A 14,636-nucleotide genomic window follows, 5' to 3' on the forward strand; every position below is an offset into this window, starting at 1 on the left:
ATCAGTCCTGATAAGCCATCCTAGTGTCAGTTTGCAATTAGGATTAATTTAGAGGAACTTAGTGAATCCTCAGTTCATGATCAGCTTTGGCAAGCTCATTGCCTGTTGCCAAGTTCCTTGCAGTAATGAATCCTCCCTGATGTCCTAAAGGCAGAATGTAATCCAAATGTGAGTGATATTCCCAGACTTTGTGCTGGTTCTCAGCATAGAGTGCATCACACTGACAGGGCCCATATCTTCACTCAACCAAAGAACACTTTCTGCAAAAGTTGTAAAATATTTTTCCTCACAACTTAGCTGATATTTTTTAAAAAGTAAATTATCAGTAACTTTTTGATCGCATTGAGAATTAAGAGCCGCAAAGTCACAGTTTCAAGCAATGAAAAGGAGGGGAAGGGAATACATCTTCATCTTGAAATGCTCAGAGCAATTTTTTCTCAATTATTGGGATGAAAATTTCGTACAAATTGAAAAAAGTGCTGCTTTCTTGAGGCAGACCTGAATGCTCTTTGAATTAGATTTTGGGGCTGCAGGCTGGGCTGCCTAGGGCTTATTTTATGTCTTTTTTTTTTTCTTTTGTTTAGCTATTTCTGTTTTATTTTCCAGTAAATAAAATGCATAAAGCTTAATGAAATTCTAGTGAACCATCATAAATTTCAACTTGGAAGCATGTTAGCAGAATAGTGGAATTGTGTGTTCTTTCAGGTCATCAGCAAAAATTGGATCCTATCTTGGTTTCTAAACAAGCTTGGTAAAAGCCTGAAAAAAATGAGCAGGGCAAGTGACCTTAACTTATAAAGAGAAATACAATGTAATTTGTCAAGTCAGGGTTTGAATTGCTTTCACATCCAACTAGAAATGGGCTGCCATAATGGCTGTCTAGCAGACAAAGGCCACATTTGGGTGAGATGTCCTATCTTTTTATTGGTTTAGCTGATAGAGCTAGGAAGAAAACAGATATGCTTTTAGGCATATAATCCTTCTTTTGGCCCTTTTCTGTACGAAGGTTGATATGCCAATGAGTTTTCCAAAAGTATCAGTTGCTATGATAAAAGATGTTGCCTTTCTCCCAGCTCTGCCTTACTGGGATCCTTAATGCATTACAGACAACAAAAGCACAAATTCTCTAGCAGGCAGACACTTTCCTTTTATAATAATAATAAGATTATGGTGATGATTTCTGTGAAATAATATGTGCATGTTGAGTAAGATCCTGCTGACTGTACCTGGCAAATTGTCCCTTCTGATGATACATTATGAGGGCCATTTCACTGGGGGAAATTTAGCAAATATTTTTTTGTCTCTTTGTCTTTTGTCTCTTTTCTGTGTTCTCTTTTCTTGCCTTTATAGGCATAGAAATGACTTACTCATTTACTTTCTAATTCTAGTTCTCTTCTAAGAATGAGGGAAATAATGGCAGAGTGAACTGCCTTTGTGCATGTGTGGAGTTGTTTGGATATTTTTCAAACACTTTCTAGAATGTCCCTCCTGAAATGTGCTGCCTAACTAGTGATCTGCTACTCATTTAAATTTTTTTATTAATCTATCCAAACAGAGCTGGGATTCAGTCTTTGATAATTTTGCTCCTGCCATCCACTCTGCTCCAGCTTTATTGAGCTGGACTCTCCAAATCCCACCTCATAGTAGGAGAAGAGGGAACAAAGTGAAATTCAGTTGGGTAAACAATTCCAGTATCCTGTTGGAAATTTATCATCTTATGTATTTTCTTGATGGAAAAGCTATTGATTGTCCTAAGGAAAGAAAGGAAAGCATTTTTAAAGACCAATTACTAGTTTCTTCATTTACAAGAAAATGGCTTCCAAAAGCAGCAATTGCACTGGTAAGCTGGGAAGTCTTGTGTTTGTTTTTTTCCCAGGAAAAGAGGTGCAGTAGCTTATGCATCCCAGAAGCCTTGGCTGCTCAATGCCACAGTGGAAGAGAATATCACGTTTGAAAGCTCTTTTAACAAACAGAGGTAACAGGTTCCAGCACTGTTGTGTTTTACTCCCATGTTTTTTTCCATAAATATTGGAGTTGTGTGGGTCACACATGGAGCCCCATTTCTCTGTAGGAACAAACCTACTGCACCTGCCTGAATGTGACAATCTCCCCATTTGACCACATTTTTCCTGAGTGACACAAGGGACAGGATTTGTCTCACTTGAACTCAGGTGTACAAATGTTTCCATTTCCAAGGACCATGTTTGTTTAGCATGCAGTGTTCTCTCACCTGATTGACTAGTTTGCCTCTCCTGGAAGGACATCACCTGTTTCGGAATGGGAATATTGTTTGTAAAGAATTAGTGGGCTGCCTTTTTATTCAGTATAAATGCCCACCAGACATTGTAAAATATATAGAAATCAGTTGCTGGTATTCCATTCCCCCACCCTTAAAAGAAGTGGTTGATTATGTATTTGCATCCTACACTCATTTTTTTTTCTGTCATCCTTGGATATTGAAACAAAAAACACAGGCCCTGTCACCCTTGGATATTGAAACAAAAACAACTGCTAAAAATAGCAATATACCTTGGAAGAAGTTATGTTTGTTTTTCCTAGGTTTAACTATTTAACATTTTTGTTTGTGAAGCTGACATATGATCCTTTTTCTGAGCTGAAATATTACTTACTTGCCTGTGATTGAAAGAGATCCCATTAGAACAATTAGTGGCTAACAAATACGTTTTCCACTGTGTGATTTTTTCCAGCTGGTTAATTTTTGTTCCCCTGCAGGTAGGAAATGTGCTTCTCCAGCAGTATCTGTGTGGATTTTGTTGCCTTTTTTGTTTCCACAGGTACAAAGCAGTAATTGATGCTTGTTCCCTCCAGCCTGATATTGACATTCTGCCTCACGGAGACCAAACCCAGATTGGAGAGAGGGTCAGTAAACAGCTACAGGTTTCTATTTTTGGTTTAAATATGTAGAGGGGGGTTTATTATTTTGTTGATTCTTAAAATCTTACAGGTTATTTGGCAACAAAGGTAATCTTTTAGTTAAGTGTATGTTTGGGTCATTAGTCTGAAAGTTCATTGCTCAGTGAACATGGAAACACTGTCATTTATGTGAGATGCAATGATTTAAATATGCTGCTATCAGAATGTTTGACTATTCTGCAGCTGCTATTGCAGATATCCTGATTTAACAGGATATTTTTTTGTTTCTTTAGAAGTAGCAGAAAAATAAATAATAATACTTAGATTTCTTTTTAGAGCCCTTTCATTTATAGAAGGGCATGTGTTTAATCAATGGCTTTATCACATCAGGGAAGATTAGGGAGTGATGAGAAAGGAAACAGAAGCCAGAGATTTGTAAACAATTTACTCTAGCATATAATGGCACAAACAAAAGAACCCCAAAAATGCCCCCTAAAACACCACGAGGATACATTACAGGCCCACACATTGGAAAAATTTCTCATGTTTCTCTGCCCAGAAAAGTCTTCTATGGATAATCCAATCAAAATAAGGAATATGAATATTCAGCTGATGTTTTCTTTAACTGTCTGTTTCTCTCCTGCTTATCTCCAGGGTATTAATCTGTCTGGAGGGCAGCGCCAGCGGATCAGTGTGGCACGAGCTCTTTACCAGCAGACGAATGTTGTGTTTCTGGTGAGTAGAAACCTTCTGTTTATGCTCCATGCAGAAAAAGGAGCTGCTTTTTATTTAGAGTATTTCATGGGTCACATGCTGAACATTGTGTTTCGCTGAGCCGAGCCAAGTGTGCACTGTGTGTTTTAAATCTCTTGTCAGCTTGCCTGCAGGTAGGAAGCATTTTGTAAATGCTGCAGACACACAGGTAGGTATTGCAATTGAAATGCTGATGCTTGTCCTCTCAGTCTGTTGAAAATTCAATTTGACCGTTGCTTCTATCTTTGGGTCTTAGAAATGAAATAGTTTCAACTGTATTCATGAAATTCCTAAACTGTCTCAGGCCTAAAATTAATGTTGCCTCATGTCTGGGGTGTTTCCTTTCTGCAGCAAACTAAGCTGCTTTTGCACCTTGAACTGCCTGTTGTATATCCTGTCCCAGCTTCAGCTATGGAAAGAGAGTGACAGCAGGTTCTAACACCTTCACAGGTGGGAAAACAGATGCATCCTACACACTCATTTGTAGTGAGCTGACTGGGTTTTCAGTTTAGGACTTCCTTCTTGAGCTCAGTTTTCTAGAAGGTTTGAATCCAGCTGTTATGACAGTGAGACATAAATCACGTAGGATTAGAAAAGCTGTGCACATTAGATGTCATCCCTAAAAGAAAGGGAGGTTGTTTAGACCTTTCCCTGTAATTAGGCTGATCAGTTTGTGCTTGCTTCATGTGTAGGGCTTTTCCTGGCAATGATCAGAGTGCAGGAGAGTAGGGAGCAGTTGGGTCAGGTTCTGCAAATCAGCAGATCCACTAGTGGTCTGAACTTGGTTTTGCCTTTTTTGTCCTTCTATGAAGGACACTCAATAACCTCCTAATAGCAGCAGGCTCCCTTATGGTTTGACAGTGAAAAAACACCTACAATTACACTTTATTTCCAGTATTAATATTTAGAAAATAACCAGGAAACCTATATGTTAGTATTGGCAAACACTCAGTTCTTTTAAGGCTGGTTTTGTAAAGAAATACCTGTGAAACTTCACTCTCACTCTCACAAATATCATATGGCTGATGTTTAGATCTGTGCCAGGTCAGAAGAGTGCAGCAGCAGAGCTGACAACATCCTTGGTCAGCAAGCACATTGCAAACACAAATTCTGGATCATGAAGTTACTGTGTTTCAAAAGCACTTCCTAGGTGCTTTATATTGTGCTACTCTGGTTTATTAGAATCTAAATGGTCATATTTATCTTGCTGCTAATTTCAGATATTTTTGATTTCTAATGAAGCCTGGGTTTAGTGTAATATTATAGTATGAAATAGTAACACTAAGTAAATCCTACAGCCAGTATTGCTATTGCAAGCAGAAATACCAAATCAAATCACAAGGTTTGTGATTCCATATAAATAGGATTAGGTAAACAAGTTTCCCAAAAGATGGTACAGATTAATTTATGCCTAAATGAATTGCATATAATTGATTGATTCAATAAGATAATGTAGCTCTCAAATCAAACATCTGAGCTGAGTCAGCAAAATGATCAATATTGCTTCCTCTGTGATTTTTTTTTTTTTTTTTTGTGATTCTTTGTTAATAGAGTATTGATTTATGGGAAAAAAAAACCAAACCAACAACTGAAGGCAGTGATGTTCAAGGGAAACAGAAATACGCTCATTGTTCCTCTGCCTGGAGCAGTAATGCAATATCTGCCACAGACCCACACTGGGACATTTTCTGGAGCCTGACAGAAGCCATGCTCTCCAGCTGTGTGGGCCATGAGCCCATCTGGAGAGAGGAGTAGGTCCCAGAAAACCCCACAGAATTGTAGAATTGACACAGCTGGCTTTACTCAGTGCTCTCTGCAAAACACAGTTCAGGGTTTGGTGTTCTGTAAATTAAGGAAACTGTTCCTCACAATTTTGGTCTGATGGCTCTTTTGTGTGTCTGTGTTGATCTACCTGGCTTTACTGGTATTCAAACCTGTCAGTTTCCTTGGATCCTGCAAGTTCTGGCTCCAAAACCTAACCCCGTATCCTCATGACAGGATGATCCTTTTTCTGCCCTGGATATCCACCTGAGTGACCATCTCATGCAAGAAGGGATCCTGAAGATGCTGCGGGAGGACAAGCGGACCATTGTGCTGGTGACTCACAAGCTGCAGTACTTGCCCCACGCTGACTGGGTAAGGAACCTCTTCTCAATTTTTCTGTGGAGGAAAAAACATGGCAGGAACATGTCTTGCTGCAAACAGTGCTTTCACTTCATCTCTCCACCAAGTAATAGTTCAGTGAGAAGATATGTAATAAAGATCTTTTGAAAATCAGCCATATAGGGGAGCCATAATTTTGAGATTCCCATCTTGGAACACCTAAATACATTGGATTTTCATAGAGCTGCTAGTTAATACTCTTATGAAAGCAGGTTACATTTAAAATATATTGAGTATCCCAAAACATTAGTTATATTGGAAATTTTTGGCTTATTTTTTGATCTCAAAAGAGTGAAATATTTGAGTAAGATCTTTGCCTCTGCTGGGATGTTACTAGGAATTTGTGCTATCTCAGGAAAAGGTGCATTTATGCAAGGTGGATATTGAGAGGTATGGAAATATAAGGGAAAAAACCAGTGCTTCCTTGTGGTTAGTACTAGTATATAATGTATTAAGAACCTCTTTGCCCTTTGTGTGGACTTAAGATTTTAAGAAATGCATAGTATTTGATTGTTCTCTTAGGTTTCTTTTTTATATCTTCTACTTAAAAGGAAAAAAAATGCAGGTGTGCTTTCTATACCAGTTTGTAATTGGAAGTGTCAAAGATGAAGAGGGAATTTTCAGGGGTTTGGATTTTTTAAATTTTTTTTTTTTTAATTCATTGGTTCCCATTGGCCTTGCACTTATTCCTGCAGTTTTCCAGCCTCCCAGATCTCCTGGCCCATGTTGATTGATGACTGCAGTTATACCTCCTAGCAGGACTTTTCTCTTTCACATCTTGCACAAGCTATAGCAGCAGTTTCCTGGTCTCAAGAAATAATCATATTGCAGCTGCTTCCTGAGCTTCATGTTGGCTCAGATAGAGTTGCAGATAGACATTCATCTTATTCTGACTGGGTTTTTGGTGAGCAGCAATTGTTACTTGTAGTCTCTGCTGTGACTTTGTCCCTCAGTTAGTTGTTTACTTTTAGAGTTACCACTGTTCTCAACACAGTCCTGGTTTTCAAACTAGTGTCTTTTGGGATACCGGAATTTTCTACCTTCTTCCCCTCCCTATGAGTCCATCTTAATTTCTTTTTTATTGTTATATATCTGCAATTTTTTTAAAGGCTATGAAGGCTTTGGCAGTTCATCAGTGTAATTGTTTTAATTTTCTTTGTGAATGTCAGACCCATTTCTAGATGTTGGTGCTTTAGGAGATGTTGTATGAAAATTGCTTTATTTTTATTATCTTCTAGATGTGTGATTTTTTATGAAATAGACTGTTTCAAACAGTAGCACAGGAAGGATTTGTATGAACTTTATAATAAAAAGTATTTATTACAGAATAGTTCATGTTTCTTCCCTAAATGTAGGTTTCATTAATCCTTAGCAATTCTTACCCAATGGAGTGAAGAGGTATTCTTCATTTTATTAAGACATTTTAAATAAAAATATAATTTGAAGTGGATGTCCTCTAAAACTTTTCAACAAAACCCTCAGAAGAATTCAAGATCCAGCCTAGTTGCAGATTTCCTGAATAAAGTGATCACAAAAAGATCCTTATTTTCTTTATTTTTTACCTTCTCTGGTGTAAATTCATAGCAATGATTGAAAGTAAATTCTTAGCAATAAATGAAATAGTTTATTTCCCCACTCCCTTCCCATGGAAATTTCTGAGTTTCCAGGGAGAGAGAAAAGTAAATAGTGTATTAACTCTTTTGTAATGATGGGGATTTGCAATCTGCGTGCCTCATTTTCCAGTTGTCCCAGTCAGACCGAGTGGTGGTAGTTACATTGTATGTATAACATAGTTACACTGACACAAGCTGGAAACGGCTCCCTGCAGACTTCGTCTTGCACAGATATTTTTCTTTTCCAAACTGTGTCCACTATTTTATGCTTTTAAAGCTTCAGGGATTCAAATTGCCTAGCTCTTCCTTATCAGTCCGTGGTATCAGAGAAGAAGCCAGCATGCTCATATCTAATTGCCTGAATGAGGGCAAAACCTCCTGCACTCAGTGTCTTGCTAAAAGCTTTTTCCTTTTAGGAGGTAAGAGAACTCTAAAATCTTATCTTGCTAATGACTTGTATTTAGGAAGAGATCTGCTGACAAGGATCCCATTCTTCTTTCTTAAAAGCAGCCTTTTCTGAAACCATGGAGTGCAGGAAGTTTCTGGGTTTTCAGCATCTTGAAAGAAGGGGATGGAGCCAAGAGATAATGTCACTGTCTTTTTAGAAGACAGATTTGTTTGTGGAAATATTATTTATTTAAGAAAAGAGAAAATCCTGTCAAAGCGCAGACACATAGCTTTAAAATAAATACACATACCGGGCTATTTATCTCACCAGTTGTATTTCTGATTTTTTAGATAATTGCAATGAAAGATGGTAACATCCAGAGAGAAGGAACACTCAAGGACATTCAGAAATCAGAGACTGAGCTCTTTGAACACTGGAAGACATTAATGAATCGACAAGACCAAGAGCTGGAGAAGGTTTTTGATGAGCAGGGCAATCAATATATGCAAGAAAATGTTGTCTATTTTTTTTTTTTTTTGCCTTAATTTGAAAGATTTAACAAGAGTTGACATGCTGTGTGTGATGTCTAACTTAAAATGAATGTAGTATTAGTGCTACCATTATTATTTATCTCTTAAGATAAATTCCTTCATCTGGACATGTCATGTTTCTTTGATACTGTTCTAATCCATTCTTGACAGGAAGCCCTAACAAAATATTGTCACCTAAGGAATATAAATATAGCCATTTTAGGAAAAGCTTTGCTAATATTGACAGCTGGTTTTATAGATATGCGTGAATTTACTCATTGCCTTGGGTGGAAACTTTTCAGATATGCCTAAATCAAATTCCTTAGATGATGAAGATGTTTTGTCTTTCACACTTATAACACAAGAAGAATGAGATATTAATCTTAATTCTTATTAATTCGGGATAACTGTCCAAGTTAAGATTCCAGGAGGGTTGGGATTGACAACCTGGAATGAATGTTAGATATCTAATTTTTGTCCTTTGGTTTTACACAGACCTAGAAAATCAATCACGGCTGCCTGCTGTGAGATTCTCACTTCTATTTTTAATTGAGTGGAAACAGTTTCATCACAAGTAGCAATTTTTTGGTATTAAATCTCTGGTTGAAAACACATGAGCTTGTCCCTTTTTCAGGAAACAACTATTGAGGAAAACCCTGTTTTGGAAAGAACGAATCTCCGGAGGACGATGTATTCCCGGGAAGCGTTGCTGAAAGATGATGAAGAGGATGAAGGTAAAGGGCAAGCACCCTTTGAGCCCACTTCCAGTACATTACTGTTTCACAGTTAAATTATATTAGAATGAATTAACACCATTCAAACTGGTAAGAGAACAAAATGTTTTTCATGTGGGTTCTGATTTATAGGAGTGCTTGTTTCCATTGCTATGACCTCTGGACTAGAGTGATTATAAGTATTCATAAATCATTGCTTCCTCCAGACTTTTGAGGTTTTTTCTTATATGCGAATATGATTTAATAATGAATGAAGAATAGTATTAAACAATATGCTGGGTGAACTTCACCTGTCAATAGCAAAACATATTTGCTTAAGGTTTTACAAAGGAAAAAGACTGCAATTGATTTTTATCCAGCGAGTGCTTTCACATTGCAAAAACATGGTTGAAGAAATTGATTGCCAGGTGCTAAGGGTTTTTGCATCTTTTTTGTATGCATTACTATTAAGTTTAGCAGGTTAATACATGCAGACCTGAGCAGGTGCTTTGACCTTAAAGCCACCCTTTATCCTGGATGGGAAGACCTGGTTTGTAGCTACCACTTGCCAGTCCCTTTGTTATGTATGTCAGCATGGCTGTCCTTTTTTCTTGCACCTTGCAGAAGAAGTAACAGAGAGTGATGACGAAGACAACCTGTCTTCAGTGCTGCATCAGAGAGCCAAGATGCCCTGGAGAGCCTGTGGCAAGTACCTGAGTGCAGCAGGGATCCTCCTGCTGCCCCTGCTCCTCCTGTCCCAGCTGCTGAAGCACACAGTGATGGTGGCCATTGACTACTGCCTAGCACTCTGGACTGAGCATGCCATTTCTATCAATATAGAGCCCGAGACAAAAAACTGCTCCCAGTGCATGGTAGGAACTGCCTTGTTCACCTTCCTCTTATGATTTAACAGGGGGTGTTCTCCTGCTGTCAACCTCTGCTCCAAGATTTGTATGCAGTGTGCTCTTTTTCTATTAAAGAGCCACTCCAAAGTGTTTTGCAGCTCAATGCATTTTTGCATACACAGTGCAGTAAAATGAAGTTAAGTTTGGTGGGTTGTTGTCCTTTTGCTAGATTTATTGTATTTTAGTCACCAAGCTGATATACCTAAACCTGGGTTTCTAAAGTAATTTTGATATCAGAGTTCTCTTTAGTTTTCCCTGCACTGTTGCATTCTCACAGCAATTTGAGCTTTTTATGGTGTTCCTTGATTTTAAATTTCTGATTTATCGCTTATTTTCTTGCAAACATTTCCCTCTCCAAAGGATAATAAATTATGATTTAAGATGGGTCAAAATCATGGACAGTTTAATTCAGGGAGCAAAAAGGATATACTCTCACATTTTTTCACTTTTGTACTTGTGTGTTTGCCATAATATTTTAATTGTAATTTAAAGCGAATATTTGTGTTCCTCTTTGTTTCTTAGGAATTTGACCATTCTCCATATTCAAAAGTTTTCAGCATACTTTGCTGCCTTGGCATCGTATTATGTCTTGTCACATCAATAGCAGTGGAGTGGACTGGCTTGAAAGTCACCAAAAAGCTACACTCTTCTTTACTAAATAAAATTATTTTGGCTCCAATGAGGTATTTCTTTGATTGTAGTAGAAGTTTTATTATAGTAATTTTGTCTTCTTTACTTCAACACAGTCTCCTAAGTGCAGTTTTTACTAAGAAATGATTGCGCATCACATATTTTTTAAGATATCCATGAAAAATCACCAAGTGTCAAATTTCTGCGTAGTTTTTGAAAATGGTAGCCAGGCTGCTTGAGTTCCTAGACACAAGTCAAATGCCTCTCCTGCCCAACTGTGACTTCAGAGATTTTCTTCCTTGCATGTTTAATTTCTCTTGGCAGTTTTTAACTAGGGAGAAAACACAATTGTTGATCAATATGTGGTGCAGATAATTCATAGTATGCTTCATCATCTTAATCACTGGAAATATTTACTGTCAGGCAGTGATTGTGCAAGTCTAGGAAAGGTAATGAGCTTAGACAAGTGTCATTACAGGCATCATTAGAGTATACTGGGATGTACTTTGTTCCAGCAGAAGCCTTGGTTATCCTCCATAAGTTTTTTTTCCTGTGCACGAAAGCAAACGTGTAGCTTGATTCAAACTTGCAGCTCTAGGAAAAAAAAAACTTCTTATTTTTAAGCTAACTATATTTGATCCAAAAATCATGGAAAAATCACATACATGAAAAACCTCAGACTTTTTTTTAGATTTTTTTTCCAGAATAAAATTAGACTTGAAGTTCCACGTGAGTTATGGAACAGCTAATAGTTGCAGAACAATAATATAGTGCGCATTTTGCATATCCAAATGTCATTTATTATATTATTCCAACAGTAGTTATTCTTGTTACAATTTTCTCTTCCCAGAAATATGCAAGACTTTGCAATTTAACTTCTTTTGATTTTTTCCTGAATTGAAGTGGCTTCAAACTAAAATCTGAAGGAATTTTTTCAAGTGTAATCATGTGATATCCATGGCTTAGGCAGTAGAGGGAGCTGAGGACATGCTTGCAGTTGTAGGATTCTAAGTGGTTGTAAGTTCATGCTTGTGGTTGTAAATTCAAGACTTTTCCATTTAATTGGAAAGCCATAGGTACCTGGGCAAAATGAGAAATTTTCCTATGGCTGTCAATTTATTTGCTTGTTTCTGTGATATGGTACCTACCTTAGGTAAGACAAAATAATAACATAATAAGTTCTAATATCAGTATTGTAAACTTTGCCATTCCTTTTACCATTTTAGGTTTTTTGAAACAACACCTCTGGGAAGTATATTGAACAGATTTTCAGCTGACTGCAATACCATTGACCAGGTACTGATTAAATATTTTCGAGCTCTCAAGTTATCCTATCTTAATCTGAAAAAATGGGGTTTCATTTATTACAGACTTATCTAGATGAAGCTTATGGATGAACTATGATTTTGACTGTATCAGTTTGCATCATTATTTTCTCAGTTCTGAATGAGCTCCTCATCTTACATGCACATTGAAAAAACATTTATTTTGCTAAGATGTCCCGTATAGAAAAGGGAAGCAAAATAAGATCAATAGTGACATCCCTAAATTAGAGAGTATCTACTTTGTGAGTAAACACATTCATTTGAGGAAAGGGAATGAGGAAAAAGCAAATGCTATTGCCCAGAATAGAAATGACTGAAATTCAAGTTACTATTACTTACCCCAGACTGCACTGCCAGGATTTATGCAGATGCTAAAATCATCTACTGCATCCCATCTGTAATCCTCTGACATGAGGACTGTGCTCCACAATGCAGAAGGAAGCAGCCCCACAGAAATCCCTTCAGAAGTCCCCAAAACCAACCCAGTGGTAAATTCAAGAGCAGACCTGTATGCTTAAAATGCTCAAAATACACAAGGAATACAATTTTTGAGGAAGCAGAAGAAAGGAAAAGGAAGTAGTGTTTTCAGCTTGGCATGTAATGGAAGATGCTGTGTGCTTTTTTTTCTTCTCTGCACAGCACATTCCAGCTACCCTGGAGTGCTTGAGCCGTTCCACCTTGCTGTGCGTGTCTGCCCTTGCTGTGATCTCCTACGTCACGCCCATGTTCCTCATTGCCCTGGTGCCCCTGGCAATCATGTGCTACTTCATCCAGAAGTACTTCCGAGTCGCCTCCCGGTAAGGGCACAGGCCATCACCACCCTGGCAGTGGGGACAGTTCCTGCAGTGCAGGAGTGAATTGCGGTGCAGGGGAGCTTCGTGTTTAAATTTGGTCCTGTCAAGGCTGTGGCGCTGTCTGCAAGTGGGATAAATCCACTGCAGAGGAAATGTGTCATTTTGCAAGGGCCTTTGTCGGCAGCTCTTCAAGCAGAACTTCTGGCATGAAGCAGACTCTGCATGAGCAGGGTCTTTGTGTGTGATCAAAAGTTTTTGGAGTTCACAGGACACAAAAAAAACCAACTGGTTTTTGTCCTTCCTTAAGGGCTGTTTCCTGGGTGCATGCAAGAAAATGTGGACAGGGAAACTGAAGTCTGCCTGTGCAGGTGAAAGTGGAAATATGTTAAGTCAAGGAGAGGCTGCAGAATGCAGCATAACCATGGTGGTACTGCTAGCCATTAAGGATCCAGTGTGCACAAACCCCCTCTCCTGTACTAGGTGCCTTCCAGTTTTTAAAAATATGAACATTTTACTTGTATCTGAGACCTTACTCCTTCTAGTTTCCCTCTTCTGAAATGTTTGCAGCAATGCAAAAATATACATATCCACTCATATATGCACAGATTGAGAGGGAATCTGCAACCAATTTACTTCCTGCTGGAAGAAATTGAGACTATATAGATTTTGCCCTACATGTGCTTTTACCAATATGAGGACTAAATACGACATTGAGAAATGCAACTTAATAATGAGTGCAGACTCTCCTTTACTGAGTTTATGAGATGCAGTTGGCTCAGTAGTTATGCTGTTATCTGGGGATGCACTTTGTCTTCTGCTAAACTTGAGCTCCTATTTGCAGCATTCCATTAAATTGATGTTCAGTACAGAGGCAGAATGGTGTTTAAAGGAATAAAAAATTGAGTACAAGGAAAAGGAATGTAGGAGAAAGGAGGGAAGGCAGTGAAGGGAAAAGACCCATTCAGAATTCCAGCTAGTTAAATGTTAAAAGAAATATTCTGCTGGGGAAGTCATTCCCCTGCAGCACTGCTTTGCAGTTTGTCTGAACCTTATGTATATGACTGTGGTGATGTTATTCCTTTTCACTCCCTGGGCCTGAGTCAAGAGAATAACTGCCCAACAAAACTGTTTTTTTACAAAATTATTTTCATAACCCTCTCCAGGGACCTGCAGCAGCTGGATGACAGCACTCAGCTACCATTACTCTCCCATTTTTCAGAGACTGTTGAAGGTCTTACCACCATCCGAGCCTTCAGGTATAGTTTTTTTTTTTAAGAAACAAAGATATTCAAAAGTGAGGTTATGTCTTAAACTGTTCTGCCTGGAAAATCCAGAGTCATCACAACATGGGCAAGGGGGGATATCAAACATTGAAGAATTTTAAGTATTTTGTATGTAGAGGAGTCACTGTAAAAAGAACAAGCAGATGTGGGTCATCTGCCCTTTGGTTGCTGTCCAAACACTTGCATGCAGCCTGAAAAAAGATCTTGAGGGCAATTGTGATTTAGGAAGCTAAATTAGCCTCCAATTACCACAGTGTGTGGTGTTGCAGATGATGGGCTTGGACAGTTTCCATGGCAGAAGTTATATGCACCAACTTGGTACAGACTAATCTGTGTCCATGTCCTGGGCAGATAAACTGTGCATGCTGCTGACTTCAGAGGCTACAGTAGAGCCCTGCATTGTTTGTCAGGTTGCTAGCTGAAAATGTGGGTGTTTACACTGATTTTGGAAATACACAAGCTGGAGACAAAGTGTTTCCTTGCCTGTTTTGGTTTGTTTTTCCGTCCACATAAGCTCCCAGGAGGGCAGTCCAGGAATACCTGATAATGTGCCTGGATTCTGTATATGTGCTAGAAAACTGGCAGTCGTGCTTGATACCTCAGAGGTACCAATAAAAAAACCACTGCTGAGCTTACCAGCTGCTTTCCCTGAACTAGGGCTATTC

The 14,636-nt window shown here is 38.4% G+C and overlaps 1 protein-coding gene across 1 annotated transcript in view; it reads left to right on the plus strand.

Moving 5' to 3' along the window:
* ABCC8 (ATP binding cassette subfamily C member 8) overlaps nucleotides 1–14,636 on the plus strand; it is a 77,484-nt gene that overhangs the window by 45,499 nt on the left and 17,349 nt on the right. Inside the window, exons 19-29 of the mRNA XM_053980673.1 lie at nucleotides 1,877–1,975; nucleotides 2,796–2,880; nucleotides 3,529–3,609; nucleotides 5,626–5,763; nucleotides 8,142–8,267; nucleotides 8,956–9,055; nucleotides 9,659–9,906; nucleotides 10,462–10,622; nucleotides 11,796–11,865; nucleotides 12,534–12,691; nucleotides 13,852–13,944. Coding sequence (XP_053836648.1) covers nucleotides 1,877–1,975; nucleotides 2,796–2,880; nucleotides 3,529–3,609; nucleotides 5,626–5,763; nucleotides 8,142–8,267; nucleotides 8,956–9,055; nucleotides 9,659–9,906; nucleotides 10,462–10,622; nucleotides 11,796–11,865; nucleotides 12,534–12,691; nucleotides 13,852–13,944 — 1,359 coding nt within the window. The remainder of the gene's footprint in view (nucleotides 1–1,876; nucleotides 1,976–2,795; nucleotides 2,881–3,528; nucleotides 3,610–5,625; nucleotides 5,764–8,141; nucleotides 8,268–8,955; nucleotides 9,056–9,658; nucleotides 9,907–10,461; nucleotides 10,623–11,795; nucleotides 11,866–12,533; nucleotides 12,692–13,851; nucleotides 13,945–14,636) is intronic.

This window comes from Vidua macroura, chromosome 6 (assembly GCF_024509145.1).
Source record: "Vidua macroura isolate BioBank_ID:100142 chromosome 6, ASM2450914v1, whole genome shotgun sequence".
In the NCBI taxonomy this organism is placed as follows: domain Eukaryota; kingdom Metazoa; phylum Chordata; class Aves; order Passeriformes; family Viduidae; genus Vidua; species Vidua macroura.